The 18999-nt window shown below is 37.1% G+C and overlaps 1 protein-coding gene across 20 annotated transcripts in view; it reads left to right on the forward strand.

The window, feature by feature from the left end:
• The window catches only part of MCM9 (minichromosome maintenance 9 homologous recombination repair factor), a 126796-nt gene that overhangs the window by 42162 nt on the left and 65635 nt on the right, over window positions 1-18999 (forward strand). For all 20 annotated transcript variants that reach the window (XR_014267272.1, XR_014267273.1, XR_014267274.1 and 17 more), the window contains exon 8: window positions 8840-9014. Coding sequence is in view for 12 of the 20 variants with exons in the window: in XM_082474531.1 (XP_082330657.1) it covers window positions 8840-9014 (175 nt within the window). In the remaining 8 variants the exon portion in view is untranslated. The remainder of the gene's footprint in view (window positions 1-8839; window positions 9015-18999) is intronic.

The raw sequence follows: 18999 nt of genomic DNA on the forward strand, positions 1-18999 counted from the left end.
CCACTGTGTTGGATAATATTTAAAGTGGACTTTACGTGCAGAAAAGCAATTGGTATAATTTCCTGGAAGAACCCACGGGCTGGCAGACACTGTAGTAATGACTTGATGAATGAACTCTTGAGGAACAAAGCTCCATGAATGAGGTTTGCCCCGGTATATACTGGGAGTGAGAGGAGGCTGCAGCCAAGGCAGAGCTGTGGGAGCCTCCCCATTGAGGCTACAGATGCCAAGTCTCCTGTTGCGGGAGGAGTGATTGGGAGGTGGGGGAGGATAGATCCTGGAATGCATCATTACAATTTTAATAAGGTTTTTATGTTTGTTACATAAAGTATGTCCCCCTCCTCCATTCTCTGTAACAGTTTCACTGTTTTGTGTTCATTGCTACCCACCATTAGGTTACAGATTTGTTGAAGAGATAAGCTGTGTTTGGCCCCTTATCCATAGCTGGACTATACTGTTAAACACCTTTTGGATTGCTATCAATATTAGTCAGCTTTCTGAAGCACCATAATCATGTTTCTTGTGGACAATCTGCTGATATCAACATCATGGTATTGTTTCTGACCAGAAGAATATGGATGGAAATGCTTGATAATTACATTCTGTTTCTTGTATCTAGTTTTTAACCATGTGTTCTTAGTCCTCTTATAAATGAAGCTCCTTCTAAACTCGTTTCCTTTTGAACTCAGTCTCTACTTGTAGTCCACTGTCCTTCATGTTTTACATTCTGTCCTTTTCTCTTTCACCCTCCACCTCTCCTGTTTGTCAGAGGCTCTCTCCTTTTCCTAGTACCAGGAAGAATTCAGTGGTAAGTAGAGAGGGGACTCAAGTCTTTAAAACATCTCTAGTCTGGACCACTGCTTGCACAAAGCCTCTGCTAAGCACAGCAGCTTTTTTAGTCGGTTACTATAGAGACAAATGACGTTAGATGGAGTCACGCTTGACGGAAGCTAGGCAAGTCAGCTTCCTGAGATTGGAGGCCTTATATGCAAGGTTATTTAGAAAAGGTAGAAAACTAGAAAGGATAGGAAGTGGAAAGATTTCACAATGAACTAATAGCTAATTAATTGGTAGGTCTTGTTGGTAGAATTTGTGCCTGTTAAGGCCTTGAATCCAGCATGCAAAGAATCTATCTCCAAATACCCCTGGTATGATTACACAGTGATTTTTTTTAAATAACAGACATATTGCTATCAACATTTGTATACAAATTTTTGTGGGGGACATATGTTTTCATTTTTCTGGGTATATGCTTAAGAGTGGAGTTGTTGGATCATGTGGTAACAAGAAGCTACTAGACTGTTTTCCAGAGTGGCTGCACCATTTCACATTCCCACCAACAGTGTATAAGCTTTCCAATTTCTCCACATCCTCACCAACACTTGTTACTTTGTCTTTCTGATTATACCTATGGGTGCTGTGAGAAGTGGTTCTCACTGTGGTTTTGATTTACATTTCCCTGGTGGCTAAAGATGTTGAGCATTTTTCATTTGCTTATCGGCCATTTGTATATCTTCTGTAGAGAAATGTCTTTTCAGCTCCTTTAGCCATCTAAAAAATTGGGTTATTTGTCTTTTTTATAATTAGATTGTGAGTTCTTTATATATTCTAAATATATATAGAATATATAGTCTCTGATAAGAGACTTGTATTTACCAGGTTTGCAAAATTTTTCTCCTGTAGTGTAGGTTATCTTTTCATTTTCTTGGGGGTGTCTTTTGCATCACAAAAGCTTTTAATTTTGATGAAGTCCAATATGGTAATGGCATAACGATATAGACCAATAGGACAGAGTTGATTGTCCAGAAATAAACGCATACATTTATGGTCAATTCATTTTTGATAAGGGTTCCAAGACAATTCATTAGGGAAAGAATCGTCTTTTCAAAAGTTACTGCTGGGAAATTGGACATCCGCGTGCAAAAATATAAATTTGGATCCCTATTCACACCATATGCAAAAAATAATTCAAACTGGATCAAAGACATCAACGTAAGGTGCTAAAAGTATAAAACTCTTAGAAGAAAACACAGGAATCAATCTTCTGGCCCTTGATTAGGCGGTATTTTTGAGAGATGATAAAAAGCACAAGCAAAAAAAGTCAGTGAATATGGGGTGTTTTTCATTTAAGTCATTTTAAATTTCTTTCAACAACGTTCTGTACTTTTCACAGTATAAGTTTTATATACTTCTTTTGTTAAATTCATTCCTAAGTATTTTATTCTTTTTGATGCTTTGTAAATGGAATTACTTTCTTAATTATATTTTCGTATTCTTCACTGCAAGTATATAGAGATACAATGGATTTTTAAAAATTGATTTTGTATCCTTCAACCTTGATGAACTCATTTGTTGTGGTTTTTAGTGGTTTCCTTAGGATTTTCTATATGTAAGATCATGTCATCTGCAAACAGGGATAGTTTTACTTCTCCCTTTCCCTCTGGATGTCTGTTATTTCATTTTTTTGCCTAATTGCCCTTCCTAGAACCTCCAGTACAGTGTTGAATAGAAGCAGTGAGAGTGAACGTCCCTGTCTTGTTTCTGATCTTAACAGGGAAGCATTCAGTCTTACATCAAGAATGATGTTAGTTCTGGGTTTTTTGTAGATGTCCTTTATCAGGTTGAAGAAGTTCTCTTCTGTTCCTGGTTTGAGTGTTTTTTCATGAAGCGTGGTTGAATTTTGTCAAGTGCTTTTCCTGCCTCTATTGAGATGATCATATACCTTTTGTCCCTAATTCTATTAATATGAGGATATTACATTAATTGATTTCCAGGTGTTATACCACCAATCTTGGATTCCTGAGATAAATCTCACTGGGTTATGGTTATATAGTCCTTTTTATATATTGCTGGATTTGGTTTGCTAGTATTTTGTTGAGGATTTTTGTATATGTAGTCATAAGAGATATTGGTCTTTACTTTGATTTTTGGTGTATGGGTAATACTGTTCTCATAGAGAACGAGTTAAGAAGTATTTCCTCCTTTTCTACTTCTAAAGAAGGGTTTGTGAAGGATTCATATTTGATTCTTTTAATGTTTGGTAGAATTCACCAGTGAAGCCATCTGTGTATGGTTTTCTCTTTGTGGGTAGTTTTTAAATTACTAATTCAATCCCTACTTATTATAGGTCTGTTCAGATTTTCTTTTCCTTCTTGAGTCAGTTTTGGTAGTGTCTTTTTAGAGTTTTGTCCATTTCATCTAAATTATCTAATTAGTTGATATACAGTTATTTGTTGTGTCCCTTTGTAATACTTTTTATTTCTGTAAAGTCATTAATAACGTCCCGTCTTTTTGCTTCCTGATTTTAGTAATTTTATTCTTCTCTCTTTTTGGCTTGGTCAGTCTAGCTAAAATTTGTCAATTTTTGGATTCATTAATTTTCTCTATTGTTTTTATATTCTCTGTTTCAGTAGTTTCTGTTATATATTATTTCCTTTCTTCTGCTTACTTTGGGTTTAGTTTGCTTTTTTTCCAGTGTCTTAAAGTGGCAGCATAGATTGTTGATTTGAGATCTTCTTTTTTAATGTAGACGTTTATAGCTATAAGTTACTCTCTAAGCACTGCTTTAGCTGCATCCCATTAGTTGTGGTATGTTGTATCTTCATTTTCTTTCATCTCGGTGTTTTCTAATTTCGTGTTGTTCAGCCACCTATTCATTGCATGAATACCTTTCTACACTATCTCTGATAAGTGGACTTTCCACTTTTACTTAAAGATTACTTTGACGAAAAGTTTATTACTTTGCAAGGTAGCTCATTCCTTTTTAAATACCTCGAGGTTTCCAGTAGTTCCCTGTAAAATTCTGCACGTTGGTCTCAGTTATTTCTTTTGAAGCCACCCCAAATTAGCCTAATTGCTCTTCCATAGGATAGTTCTCTAAATATGTAATAATTATTACTTTCTCTTCTCTAAATCTTTGTTTCAGGCTAATCATAGCCTATGCAGTAAACTATTTTTTAAGTGGCATTATTTCCATGTCCTTCATTATTTGTTTACTTTCTTTTTTATTAGTATTTCTTTTAAAATTTGATGTCTCAATGTAGATATTAATACTGTACATCAGGAGTCAGCAACTTTTTTCTGTAAAGGGCCAGATATAAATATTTTAGATTTTTGAGGGCCATTCAATGTCTGTCACAGCTACTTGACTCTGCCACTGTAGTGTGAAAACAGCCGTAGACAATATGTAAATGATGAGCATGACTGTGTTCCAGAAAACGATTTTTTTTTTTTTTTTTTTTTTTCAGAAAACGATTTTTACAAAAACAGGTGGTTGGGCCAGATTTTGCCCACAGATCATAGTTTGCTGACTCCTGCTCTGGATGTTATCCAACCAGTGCAGAACTTAGTGTGATTTTATCTTCACTTCTGAATGCTAGTCTTGCCGTAATGTATTTTTTAGATTGTATTGAAATATTCTGAGGGGAAGTTGGATATAATTCTCATTTATGCTCCTTTATAGGTAAGGTGGTTTTTCCCCCACTCTGGCTTTTTTCAAGACTTTTTTCTTTACCTTTGATTTTCTAAAGTTTAAATCATATGCATAGGTATGGTTTCTTTAGTGTTTTTCCTGCTTTATAGTCGCTGAGCTTTCTGGATCCATGGTTTGGTGTCTGTCATTAATTTTGGGAATTTCTCATTACTGCTTCAAATACTGCTTCTGTTCCGTCTCTCTTTCTTCTTCTGGTGTTCCCATTACATACACTGCATGTATGTTACACCTTTTGTAGTTGTTCCATAGTTCTTGGATATTCTGTTCTGTTATTTTCCATGTTTTTCTCTTTACTTTTCAGTTTTGGAAATTTCCACTGAGTATCCTCATTCTCAGAGATTCTTTCCTTAGCCATGTCCCCTCTACAAGTGAGCCCATCAAAGGCATTCTCCATCTCTAGTGATTTTGATCTCTAGAATTTCTTTTTGATTTTTTTTTAGACTTTTAATCTCTCTGTTTACAATGTCAAGAGACAAATTGTTGATATTCAATGTGAGAACCTGGTAGAGCTCTTGGAGGTAAAACTCACAAAAGTGTCTGTACCCACCCCCTCCATGACTGGGTTCCTAAGGAATTTTTCATTCTCAGAGTTGTCCACACGGAGGCTCCAGCAATTTGTCAGTTACAGTTCAGGGCTTCCTGTCCCAGTGCTGGTGCCCATAGAGGCTTCTGTTTTGGTGAGTTATAATTCTGTCTTTCCAATTTTGGGGGAGCAGTTTGCCCTGTGAGCTCATTTTTTTTTGATGGATCTTAGAACAATTGTTGATTTTTCAGTTTGTTTAGGTTTTCACTTTTTAGGATGGATTAGCAACTTCTAAGCTCTTTAAGTGCTGCACCAGAAACCAGAGGAGCTCACATAGCTTTTTTCCTATGTTTTCTTCTGTAAGTTTTACATTTTTCATTTAGGTCTTTAATTCATTATGAGTTAATTTTTGTATTAAATGTGAGGTATGGAGAAATATTGGGTTTTTTTTTTTCTGTTTGCATAAGGATATCCAATTATTACAGCACCATTTGTGGAACAGAGTATCCTTCCTCCATCGAATTGCTTTTTCATTTTTATCAAAAATTACTTGACCATATATTTGTGGGCCTATTTTTGGACTCTTATTCTATTTCATTATTCTGTCTGTCTATATCTTTTCTCCAATACCACACAAAATTGATTACTTCAGCTTTGTAGTAAATCTGGAAATTGGGTCATGTGAGACCTCCTAGTTTCTTTTTCGGTTTGATTCTTCTATTTTCTTTGCTTCTCCATATAAATTTTAGAATCACCTTGTCAATTTCTATAACAAAAATCCCACTAGGATTTTGTTTGGACTTGCATTGAATCTATAGAGCAGTTTGGGGAAACATCTTAAAAGTATTGAGTTTTCAGTTCATTCCATGAACATGGAATATCTCTTGATTTGATTACATCATCTTTGATTTCCTTTATCAATACTTTGTAGTTTTTACACACAGATCTTGCACATCTTTTTTAAGATTTATAACCAAGTATTCATATTTGGGGGTAATATTATAAATATATTATTTTTAAATTGCAATTTCTAATTGTTTTTTCCTAATATATAGAAAGATAGTTGATTTTTGTATATTGACTTGCACCCTGCAACATTGCTACACTTACTTATTAGTTTTAGAATTTTTTTTGTAGATTATCTGGTATTTTCTACGTAATCGTATTTTCTGCAAATATAAACAATTTTAATTTTTCCTTTTCAATCTGTACATTGTTTATTTCTCTTCCTTGTTTTATTTCGCTGGCTAGAACCTCCAGTATGATTTTGAATAAGTGATGAGAGCTTATCTCCATGCCATGTTCTGATCTTGGGGGTAAGCATTTAGTCTTTTATCATTAAGTATGTTAGCTGCAGGATTTTTGTAAATACCCTTTTTCAGATTGAAAAAGTTCCCTCTGTTCCCTAGCTTTCTGAGAGATTTTTTTTCTTTTCTTTTTAATCATGAATGATTGTTGAGTTTTATCAAGTGTTTTTTCTGTATCTGTTGAGGTTTGCTTTTTCTTCCTTAGTTTGTTGATATGATGAATTGCAGTGATTAATAGTTGAATGTTGAATTAGCCTTGCATTCTCAAGGTAAACTTCATTTAGTTATGATCTGTTATCATTTTATGTATTGTTTGATTTACTTTTATTTTTTCACGGTTTTTTGCATCTATATTAATGAGGGGTACTGGTGTGTAGTTTTAGTATATCTTTATCTGTTTTTGGTGTCATGATAATGCTGACTTCATTAAATGAGTTAGGAAGTATTCCTTGTTTCTCTATATTTTTGAAAGTTTTGGTATAATTGGTATTATTTCTTCCATAACTGTTTGGTAGGTTTCACCATGAAGTCATCTCAGCCTGTAGGTTTCTGTTTTGCATCGTCTTTAACTATAGAATCAATTTTCAAAGTAGATGCAGGATTTTGCAAGTTATCTATTCCTTTTTAGATAAAATTTGGCAGTTTATATATTTCGAAGAAATTGACCATTTCATCTAAGCTAGGACATAGAGTCATTCATTGTATTTCCTTATTATTAGTTCAATGTCCTTAGGGCCTATAGTGATGGCCCCTCTTTCATTCCTGATATTTATAACTTGTGTCGCCTCCTTTTTTTTTCCTTGATCAGTCTAGCCAGAGGTTTATCAATTTTTGTCAACAATAGTTATTATAATTACTCATTGTGCTCCTTTTAAAGAGCTTTATTTATATTCTATTTGAATATCTAAGAATCTGTTAAGTATTTTCTATAGTTATCCTTTTTTTATAGATAAATAAACTGAGGCCTGGATATACAGGCATACCTCAGAGATACTGCAGGTTCAGTTCCAGACCACTGCAGTAAAGCAAGTCACATGAATTTTTTGGTTTCCCAATGATATAAAAGTTATGTTTACACTATGCTGTAGTCCATTAGGTCTGCAATAGCATTATATCTAAAAAAAGTACATACCTTAATTAAAAAATATTTTATTGCTAAAAAATGCAAACCATCATCTGAGCCTTCAGTAAGTCATAATCTTTTTGCTGGTGGAGGGTCTTGTCTCGATGCTGATGCTGCTGACTGATGAGGGTGGTGGTTGCTGAAGGTTGGGGTGGCCGTGGCAGTTTCTTAAAATAAGACACCAGGGAAGTTTGCCGCATCAGTGGCTCTTCCTCTCACCAGTGATTTCTCTGTAGCGTGCGACGATATTTGGTAGCATTTTGCCCACAGTAGAACTTCCTTCAAAATTGGAGTCAGTTCTCTCAAATCCTGTTGCTGCTTTATCAGCTAAGTTTCTGTAATATTCTAAATCCTTTGCTGTCATTTCAGTAATCTGCATAGCATCTTCAGTAGCAGTAGATTCCATCTCGAGAAACCACTTTCTTTGCCCATTCATAAGAAGCAACTCCTCATAAAGCTTTATCATGAGATTGTAGCAATTCAGTCACGTCCTCAGGCTCCACCTCTAATTCTAGTTCTCTGACTATTCCCACCACACCTGCAGTTACAGTAGTAACAGCAAAGATCACCTATCACAGGTCACCACGAGAAATGCAATAATCATGAAGAAGTTGGAAGTATTGCGAGAATTACCAAAATGTGACACAGAGACATGAAGTAAGCAAATGCTGTTGGAAAAATGGCACCAGTAGACTTGCTCTACTCAGGGTTACCACACACCTTCAATTTGTAAAAAACACAGTATCTGTGAAGTGCAGTGAAGCACAGCTCAGTAAAACAAGGTATGCCTGCATTAGGAAACTTGTCTACAATATGACAGCCAGAATGACAGATCCAAGGTTCAAATCCAAGTCTAGGTGGCTCCAAAGCCTTTGCTTTTGACCAGCTCTGCTTTATTGACTGGTATAAAGGATGACTCAAAATCTGATAATACTTATGAAGGGAATCCTCTCCTTCACACTGTGACTGGCAGCAAACGTTTCGTTTTCATCATTGGACTGCAGTATCTACTGTTCTCTGTCTTTGGACTCTTCTCTGTAAACAGCATATAGTTCAGCACTTATTGTCATAAGATCTCTGGAGATCTGTTTGCTCCGTCTAAAAGTTTAGACTGCTCAGTGAGCGTACCCACCAAGGAGAGGCAGAAAATTTGGGGACTTCTGTCTGCCACAAAATACTCAATAACACATATTAGATTTTCAGAACATAGAATCTCCCGAGATCTTCCAGTGAATGGATACCTGAAGTAGCTGTCCTGATGCCATGTGTTGTTGGTAGAAATTAAAGCCTTGACTCTATCCCCTTCCCTTTAAAATATAGGAATTTATTTACCTTCATAGTTATAAGATACGCTTTCGAAAATAAAAGCTAACATAGCTGGCTTGTTTCCTTAGGTCTGACGGTAACTGCTGTAAAAGACTCAGGAGAATGGAATTTGGAGGCTGGGGCATTAGTCCTTGCAGATGCAGGCCTTTGCTGTATTGATGAGTTTAATAGCCTCAAAGAGCATGACAGAACCAGTATCCACGAAGCAATGGAGCAACAAACCATAAGTGTTGCTAAGGCTGGGTAAGAGTTTCTTTTCTTTAAAATGTATGGGAATAGTGAGTAATCATAGTAATAGAATAGTAATCATAATATATGATTATGGGAAAATGTGAACCATATTGAACTGCAAGATATGTTTGGTCCTCTAAGAGATTATCAGTTATCACCGTTCAACACACATTAGTCTTCCCATGGAGATACATGAAGAAGTAAAAATGAGGTGTTGAGAAAAAGTAAGGGAAGGCTAAAGTATAAATGTAAGTTGACTTAATTCTTGCAGGGAACTTATGAAGAGCTTTCAATGCAGCATTCAACTCATCCTTTCATTTAGTAATTGTGTGTCTACTCTGGGCATAGTACTATGTTAGGAATTTTGAAAGATTCGAAAAGAAAAAAAATGTAGTTTCTGCTTTCGATGGCATTCTCCTTATATATCCTAATGGAAGGTTTATCACTGCATATAGAAACCTAAATAATATATATTAGCATAAGATGAAGTACCTCCTGTGACTCAAGGAGACTCAGAGGTTCAGGTATGTGAGTCTCTGGCTGCACGTGACCAATGAGGAGGAAACTTAGGTAGGTTCAGATAGAAATCCATTCACCCAGGCGCTGAGGTGGTTATGGGAAACTTACCTGGCTACAAAGGCTGACCATCAAGCAGGCTGCCAGGTCATCCAAGCAAAGAACAGAGCCAGAAGTATCTCAGTCCTAAGGCTCCTATTATAGATGTGAGGCCAGCTGATCAGACAAAAAGGGCTGCCAGCAGAGTCTTCAAACAGTAGTGAGTACCTGGGAGCCAGGCAGACACTGGTAGATAGGGATTCTGTGAGATTTATATATACACTCACAAAAAAGGAAAGGGGAGAGGGCGGTAAGAGAAGGATATACCCCAGAGGAAGAAGATACACGAAAAAGCTAGGCAGAACCATTATCAAATCTATTCATTTCACTTAATATATAATCATTCAGAGCCTGAAGTATGCCAGGCACTGGGCTAGACCCTGAGAAGTACAAAGATGGATACAACATCATCCTTGAGGTGTTCAGTATTTTGTTGGGAAAGACTGAAGAGCAGCAAAGGGATATAAGTCCATAATGAAAGTGTTATAAGAGAATATACTTTAAAATAATGATTGCTTCTAAACTCTTTATCAGGGGAGATTAGAGATATAGTTTACTAAGTGTCTTCAAGGCTACTTTCTCTTCTCATTATGTCTCCATTTAATTAGCACCTTTGCTGGTTGGTAGAACCTATGGTTTATTTTGATATGCCTTTTCCAGAGGCAATCTGAGACATTTTGAAAGATTCCTAAATAATTAACCCTTACATCAGGGAAAATTGGGACAAATACTATGAACCTGTTTTAGAAAGGGAGAAAATTAGCAGCACTATATGATAGTCTACAGAAGAAATCTTTGGAAGTGAAAATATTTTATTAACCACTCCTACTGCCTTACCCTCTGCTAAATGTGAATTAGTATGAACCTCTTGTGCTATATCCATAAGTATGTCATAAGGTCCAAAAGAAATGTTCTTGTAGCTAAACAGTGTGCCCTCAGATTGGACAATCTTGTCATAACCATGACTACTTTATGCACTGGAACAGTGCTGCTTTTCGTACTATTTGTGGTGAAGGACCAGATTTATTGTTGTTTTTCAATCCACCACAGAGCAATATTTTTATAACATAAAATTTAATTTTTAAATGAAACAAAAAAGCAAAGACATACAAAACATAAGCCTGAGTTCTTCTTCCACTTAGGATGTAGAAAGCTGTAAGAACATGTCACTCTCATCCTAATGAGAAAAATCCAGAGAGCCCACAAAAGTCATAACTTTCCGAATGTATCAGAGGGCTGAGTTTACAAGGAAATCAAGGGAGCTCAATTCCAAAGTGTGACAAGCCCCTCCTAGGAGAGATGAGCCACACAGACTGCTCACCTTTGACAGAGCATGAGAGGAAGTGGTGGCTGCCCTAGAAGCAAGTAAGAGGAAATAACTAAAAAATGTTAAATTCCTTGAAGTCCAAATATGGGATAGGGTGTCAGTTTAGAATAACTGGGAGCCCCAAGCACAAGGGGAGTTCTTACTTGTAAGCCCTTCCTCCTTGGGTCTCCACAGATGCCTCGCCTGCCCTCATCAGTCATGCAGGCCTGAGGGGGGATTGCTGCTGGGTACTAGGCACGAAGCCCTGCTGCTTCTCCAGACACATCTTTCATATGAAGCAAAATTTTTAACTCACTGGGGCCAGGGCCACAAACCCTCTCATCCCCGGGGCCTCTGGAGGAAGGCTAGAAGCAAAAAAAACCCTTCTGCCTCAGGAGGAGGTTAGAGAATCTTCCTTCCTTTCTTCCCAAAGGAGCCAGGCAAAAAGATGCTGCTTTTGGGAGGAGAGTAGAAACAAAAGCCATCATCTCCTAAGGGAAGGGGCAGGAAAATCTCTCGGGTCCAGGATTCTGACCCAATACAAAGCAGAGGTCCGTGCTGCTGGGAAAGGGAGAGAAAGACCCTTCCTGCCTGAGACACACCACAGATACATGGCAGGGTTCAGCTGCCACAGGTGGGAGGGACAGGAAGCCTTACAGCTCTCTGTTCTGTCCCCTCCAAGAGTAGGTACACAGCGCCTGCCTAAGACCAGGATACCAAGAACCAACCTGGCCCCAAAATAAACCTAACACCAGTAACACGCAGTAGCAGTCTGCCACTGGGGAAGGCACTGGCGTGCGGAATGAGACCCCGCTGGTGCGGGTATGCAGGAACTGCTGAAAGCTGAAGGTGGAGCAGAAACTCCGAGGCTAACGTTCCAGCTCTGCCCCACACCGCCACACGAAGCACAGGGTAATGACAGCTCAGCACAGAAAGAATTTGAAGTCTGTGCTGCACTAAGGGTAAAGATCACAAAAGCAGTGCCAATCCCCAGACTAACTGTGATGGCCTTGCACTCTACCTGAAGTGGTATGGTATTATTTGAAGGTAGACTGTAATCAATTAAAGATGTAAATGCTGGAACAACCACTAGAAAATAAAAGAGACAAAACTAAAACTAATAAGTAAGTTGTGGAGGTAAAATGATATCATAAATAATCCAAAAGAAGACAGGAAGAGAAGAAACAGGGAACAAAGAATAGATGAGACAAAGAGAATATAATTAGCAAGATGATAGATTTATTTATGTATGTATTTATTTATTTGGACTACATCAACATTTAAAACTTCGGAGCATCAAAGGATGCAATGGAGTGAAAAATTAATATGTGGAATCAGAGAAAATATTTGCAAATAATGTATCTGAAAAGGAGTTAATAGCCAGAATATATAAAGAACTCCTACAGCTCAGCAACACAAAATAATCAAGTTAAAAACTGGGCAAAGAACTTGAATACACATTTATCCAAAGATGATACACAAATGGCCAGCAAGCACATGAAAAGATGCTCAGCGGGCTTCCCTGGTGGCGCAGTGGTTGAGAATCCGCCTGCCAATGCAGGGGACACGGGTTCGAGCCTTGGTCTGGGAAGATCCCACATGCCACGGAGCAACTAGGCCCGTGTGCCACAACTACTGAGCCTGCGCATCTGGAGCCTGTGCTCCGCAACAAGAGAGGCCGCGATAGTGAGAGGCCCGCGCACCGCGATGAAGAGTGGCCCCCGCTTGCCACAACTAGAGAAAGCCCTCGCACAGAAACGAAGACCCAACACAGCCAAAAAAAAAAAAAAAAAAAATATGCTCAGCATCACTAATCACTAGGAAAATGCAAATCAAACACAATGAGATATCACCACACAAATGTTAGGAGGCTACCATAACAAACAAACAAAAAAACAGAAAAGAACAAGTGTTTGTAAGGGTGGGGAGCAATTGGAGCACCTGGAATCCTTGTGGATTATTGGAAATATAAAATATAAAATGATGCAGCCACCATGGAAAACAGTTTTGCAGTTCAGTTTCAGTTTTGCAAGATGAAGTGCTGGAGACTGGTCACACAACAATTTGAACACATTTAATACTATTGCATGTACACTTAGAAATGGTTAAGATGGTGAATTTTATGATATGCATTTTTTACCACAATAAAAAATAATATACAAATTTGAAAAAATATAACCCATTCACATTGTTGTACAACCATTTATGTACTTTTCAAAAGTTTTCTAGCCAATAGGAAAGTGAGGGTGAGAAGATACTTATGACTCTCCAAACTTACTTACTTCATTTGTATATGAAGGTGTTCACAGGGACTCCTTGTGTTTATGAACTCAGTTGATTCTCCAAAATAGTTTCAGAATTATTACCCCAACACCATTGCCAATAACAGCAACCACAAAGAAACTAAGTAATATTTAAGCCTTCTTTGCAGTTCTTTTTGGGTTTAGAGTATATTCCACTAAGGTATATATGGTCAGAGTGCATGTTCAAAAGTTATTTGAATTAATTCTTTTCTTTGTGTGGTCATATTACTGATTTGGTATACAGTTAGGAAACAGGTCTTTAAACCTATGTTTGTGTACACTTTTAGAGTTTGCCTTTTGATTAGTTTTGTTTTCTGAATTTGTAAAACATATTTCAAAAGTCGAAACTATTATACCAAAGAAGTTACACTCATATCCCTTCACTTTCCATTCTGTTTTCTCCTATCCCTTTCATAAACCTTGGTTTCTGATTTATCCTTCCTATGTTCCTCGTTTTAGCAAAAATAATCAAAAACACATGTGTGGGTGTTTGTGCACACGTGCATGCGCACCTCCCCTCTTTCTTATGCAAAAGATAGCATAATGTATATGCTCTTTGGCACTGTTTTAATGGTATCCTGTAATTATTATATGTAGTGTTCTCATTATTTATATGTTTTTTATAAATTCTGCAGTTTTGGTTTGTACATCCCCTTTCTCTCAAGGTTTTAGAGAGTTTTTTAACCTCCAGGTAGAAGGACCTTTTGAAAATTATTTGTTTTTCAATGGTGCTATTCATTTCTGGTTTTACTGCATTGTGGTCAGAGAATGTTGTTTGTATTATTTCTACTTTAAGGAACTTCATGAGTTTTTTTTCTTTGTGGCCTCATGTTAGAACAATTTCATTACTGGCCCATCTTTGCTTGAGAAGTTATATTCTTTATAATCAGGATGTGATACACACACACACACAGATACACACACACACACAAACACACACACCTATAAACTGTACCTTATAAGGTCTTCTATATCTTTATTTACCTTTTGTCTGTTTGATGTGTCTTTGGCTGAAAGTGGTTTGTTAAAGTATTATTATTGTGTGTCTGTTGTTTTCTCTTTGCATTTCTCACATCAGAAACTTTGCATAAAGTTTCTGCTTTATCAAGGTAGTTGCTGTGGCTTTAGCATTTGCAGTTTGTGTTAATGCTGTGTGGCCTGAATTTTACCTTGCCTGGTATCAAGGTCACAACTCCTGATTTCATATTATTTATATTTGCCTAATATATCTGCCTCTTCCTTTATGTTCAGCCTTTTGATTGCAATTTGTTCTCTTGTATACAGCATAAAGTTGTTTTTATTTTACTTTGCTTTGTCTTACAAGTAACCTGAAAATTTTTTCTTTTAATGTGAGTTAAGCACATTTATGTTTATTGGTATTACCAATATGCTTGGTGTCAAGTGTTTCTTTCTTTTTTTTTTTTTTAAGTGTTTCATTTTTTAAAAAACTTTGTTTCTTTTTCTGTTTGTTTGCCATTTAGGAAGGTTTGCGTTCTTGTTATACATTAGGGGTTGGCAAATTTTTTGTATAAAGGTCCAGATAGTAAATATTTTAGGCTTTTGTGGGCTATATAGTCTCTGTTGCAACTACTCACCTCTGCTAATGTAGACAATATGACTGCATCAATATGTCTATGATGTGGACAGAATAAAGAAGCCGTAGACAATATGTAAAAGAATAGGTGTAGCTGTTTCCCAGTGAAGCTTTACTTAAAAAATAGGTAGTGAGCTGGATTTGATCTGCTGGCTGTAGTTTGATGACGCCTGTTCTAGGGCTTACCTATAAATACCTTTTATAATGCCTGCAGCCCCCTTTATCTTCCCTTGGGAGCTTTAAATAATATCCTTTGACTGTACTTCATTACCCATTTGGTAACCAATGAGCATATGCTACTTTCCCTTTTCTCCCTTCTCTTTACTATTAAAAATTTGTTATATTATTTATACTTTGTCAGGACAAATAACACTTACATTTATATACTCTTCTTCTACTTTTATACCTTCCTTTGTTTTGGTCTTAGACCTAAAATTAAATATATTCAGGGCTCACCATCAGTCCTTTTGCCAGAGTATCACTGTCATCTCTTGGTTGAATGAAGGTCTCCTCTAACAGATTCCTTGGGAGGGGTTCCTGAGTACTGTACTGAGTTTGTGCAGGTTTAAAGCTATTAATATTTTTCATAGCTTTGATACTTGAAGAACAGCGTGACTGGATATAAAGACCTAGCCTTATACTTTCTTTCCTGTCATCTTGCTTTGCATGTTGCTATTGACAAATCTAATGCCATCCTGATATCCTTTGCTTTGTAGGTGATTTGATTTTCTTGCCTGAAGGCCCAGAAGGATTTTTCGCTTTGTGGTTTAAGTGTAATACTTTTACTAGGCTATATCTTAGTTGATTATCCTTGGTCATTTTTTTTAGATGTTAGTGAGCTCTTTGAAATGTATCAATAGAAGACTTCATTTCTCTCTGGAAATGTTTCTTGAATTATAGTTTCACATATTCTGTTCTTTGTTTTGTTTTTATTTTTCAGAAATTCCAATTACATGTATGTTAGGTCTTCTTTGCCTAGATTCTATAGCAACCAATTTTTTTCTGAGACTTTTTAGCTCTTTTGTGTTTTGTTTTTATTCTCTTGGCATTTTTATTCCTCCCCTTAGTACCCTTTATTATATTTTCATTCCTGTCTGTCCTCTCTTGGGGCCCCCAGATTTAAATGTTCATTTCTGAAATTATTTTGTCTCCCTCCCTTCCCCTATTTTCTTCCCTGAGTCATCTCTGGATGTTCATCTTCCTCTTTTTTATATTTTTCTATTCTGAGTTTTTGAATTCTGATTTGGAATGGTTCTTCATACGTACAAATGTTTGTTTAAGAATATTTAATTTAAGTGAGCGTATTAAATACAGATTTCTTCTGCTTTGTGGGCTTTTTTAGGGGGAGGTGGGGTGGGGGTTTTATCAACTAAGGTATTTTGATTCTTGTGGTAGTTTTGTACTAATAATGCATATTATTTCCATTCATTCTGAAATGTCTTATCTTTTCCTGAATCAGTAGTAGTTATTCTATTAAGGTGGTGGTCAGAGGTTTGGATGGTGTACTAGTTTTTAGTTCAGAGTAATCTCAGCTCAGTGCATTTTACTTAATAGAGTTTTTTCCTAAGGTTTAAGGGGGGCAGGTGATGTGTTCTGATTTTGTGTTTCTCATTTGTGCTGTAGGATCTTTAATATACTGCTTGCCTCCTTCTCCTGATTGCCAACGCTCCAAGGGACTCTTGCCCCTTGTAAGTCACCTCCATCCACTCCAGGACCCTTCCCAAGCCTGCCATCTCTGGTCCCAGGAACTTTCAGGTTCCTCTTTCTATTCCCCAGTAGTCACTGCTTTGATGAGGTCTCAAGGCTGTTCTCAATATTTCCCCGCTCCATGTGGGATTCCCTCCTCGTAAGGGTGGTTTTATCTGTGTTCCTCCATCATGAGGAACCCATTGCCCTCTCCTCCTTTTCACTCAGTCTCCACTGATCTTCCTGTTCCAGCATGGGCTCTAGATTAGCTGTGCTGGTTTCTAATGTCTGTTTACGCGGAAATTGAAGTTTGTAGTATTCTGTCTTTCTCTTAGCTAGCTTTCAGTTTTGTCTTACAGGTTTATTTGCTCTTCTTGTTTATCTCTAAGGTCTCTGGAGCATGTGTTGAGAGATTTGGATATAAGCAGCTGCCATTATCGTATGGAAGCCTGGAAGTCAACATTTTGTTTTTTAAGCTATTCTTTCTTGTTGTTTAAATAACACCAACTTTTGCTGTATATTTTTAAAACATTGCCTGTGTTTTCCTTGAACCATTTCCAGAAAAAGTAATTAGAGAGATTGTTATCTGCAATCATTTTGAAGGGCTCAATTATAGATATGGAATTAGACTTGTTCTATATTCTTTAGAATCAATGGATTGAAGGTTCAGGGAAGCATATTTAGAATCAGTACAAGCAAGACTTCTTAGTGGCTAGAGCTGCCTAGAGATGAGTAGGCTGCCTATAGGCTTTAGAGGTCTTCAAGTTCATCTAGAAAAAAATTATATAAGGAATTCAAGCATCTAATGAGTAAATGGATAACCTTTCAGGTACCACCTGTGAGATGCTGCAAATTATGGGCTGGCCCACTAACTCAGCCATGATGAACGAATTTAGCTGCTGGCTGATTTATTGTAGAATATGTACATACATAAAATACGGTTTCACGTTATATCATGAAATATGGAACATATTTCCATATTTCCATGTGCTAGACATGGAACAAGTTCAGGAAAATGCATCAAGAGCTCTACCTTTTTAAAATGACCACAAGAATGTATTGGGTATTGAATGAATTATCATAATGATGAAGAGCAAGAGTCCCCGAGCTAGTCTGGCTGGGTTGAGGTTCCATCTCCACTTCCTACTAGCCAGGCATATTACCCGACTCCTCTGTGCCTTGGCTTCCTCATGGTACGATGGTGAGAATTATTCTATCTGTTTCATACAGCTGTTGTGAAAATTAAATGAGTTAATCCAGTAAAGTGCTTAGGATAGAACCCGGCACATAATAAATGCCGTTTAAGTGTTAACTATTATAGGTCTATAATTCCTTTCAGAAACTCTTGGGGCCCAAATGCATGTTGGAATTCAGATTTTTTTGTTTCAATTTTAAGAAAGTACTACAATGCATGTGTCGTATATTATGAAACCCACTAGCAGTGTCTGAGACAGCACTCTGTAGTCAAACGCTTTAATTATTTAATTATTTTGTGAAACTTACAAAACTTCACACTAAATGGGATAAAGACTCACATCAATTTAGGTCAGAGTCTGCTGCCAGATTACCTATGAAAACCTTGCCTTTTTAAAGAGCTTTTTGGATTTTGAAATTGTTATAAGTGAATATGGGCCATTATCATCATCATCATCAGGTTCCTGCATTTGTCTAGGATCCTTGAGCTATCAGCCAAAACACGGTTCTGCTCCAGGATGAAGCAGTGAATGCTACAAGGTGGATGACAACTGTAAAGGTTTTTTAAAGTTATAATGAGACTCGCTCAAGTTACCTGAAAGAGACCTTAAGCCAGGCCTGCTAGGGTATGTGGGAAAGCTGCATTTTGGTGTGACTGGAACATAATTTGGGGGATAGGAGTTTGTAGATATAAAATAGCAGCTATATTATCTCATTGCCACCGTAGCATCAGAAGTATATTCATTTTCAGACCTGCTCTCCCATTGTTGTGACTCAGATATTTTCTCTGTCTTTGATTTATTTGTGTGTTTGTGTGTCTTTGAGGCTTGTTCACCTCTCTTCAGTAGTTCAGCTCTCCCTCTTGTGTCCATTTCAAATACCCTCAAGAGAGGCCCAGTTAGATATTGTCATTGCTATTAGAAGATTTATGCAAGACCAGCTTAGAGACCTCTGGCCAGTTTATGGGCTGACTGCTCTTTGGTCAGGTTCCAATATCTGGCCCAGCCAGTCGTCCGTGTACAGCAGTTTACGTACAAGGGATTGCGGAGTTATGTGCTTGGTGGGCATTCCAGTGGTTGGCCTGTCCAGGACTATAATGAGGACAAAGAATCGCTTAAGAAATATACCAAAGAACAAGTCATATGTCAGTTGTAAGTACTAGTAGATTTGTCGGTGCTGGGAAATAATAGTTTGTTTACACAGGCAGACAGAGTACCCTGGTGAATCGATCTAAATAGGAGGTAGCTCTTTATGAGAAAAGTCTTGAGCTCAGTGGATTTCAAAGAGATGGACAAAAAG

The sequence above is a fragment of the Balaenoptera physalus genome (genome assembly GCF_965194825.1).
Source record: "Balaenoptera physalus genome assembly, chromosome: 9".
Taxonomy (NCBI): Eukaryota; Metazoa; Chordata; class Mammalia; order Artiodactyla; family Balaenopteridae; genus Balaenoptera; species Balaenoptera physalus.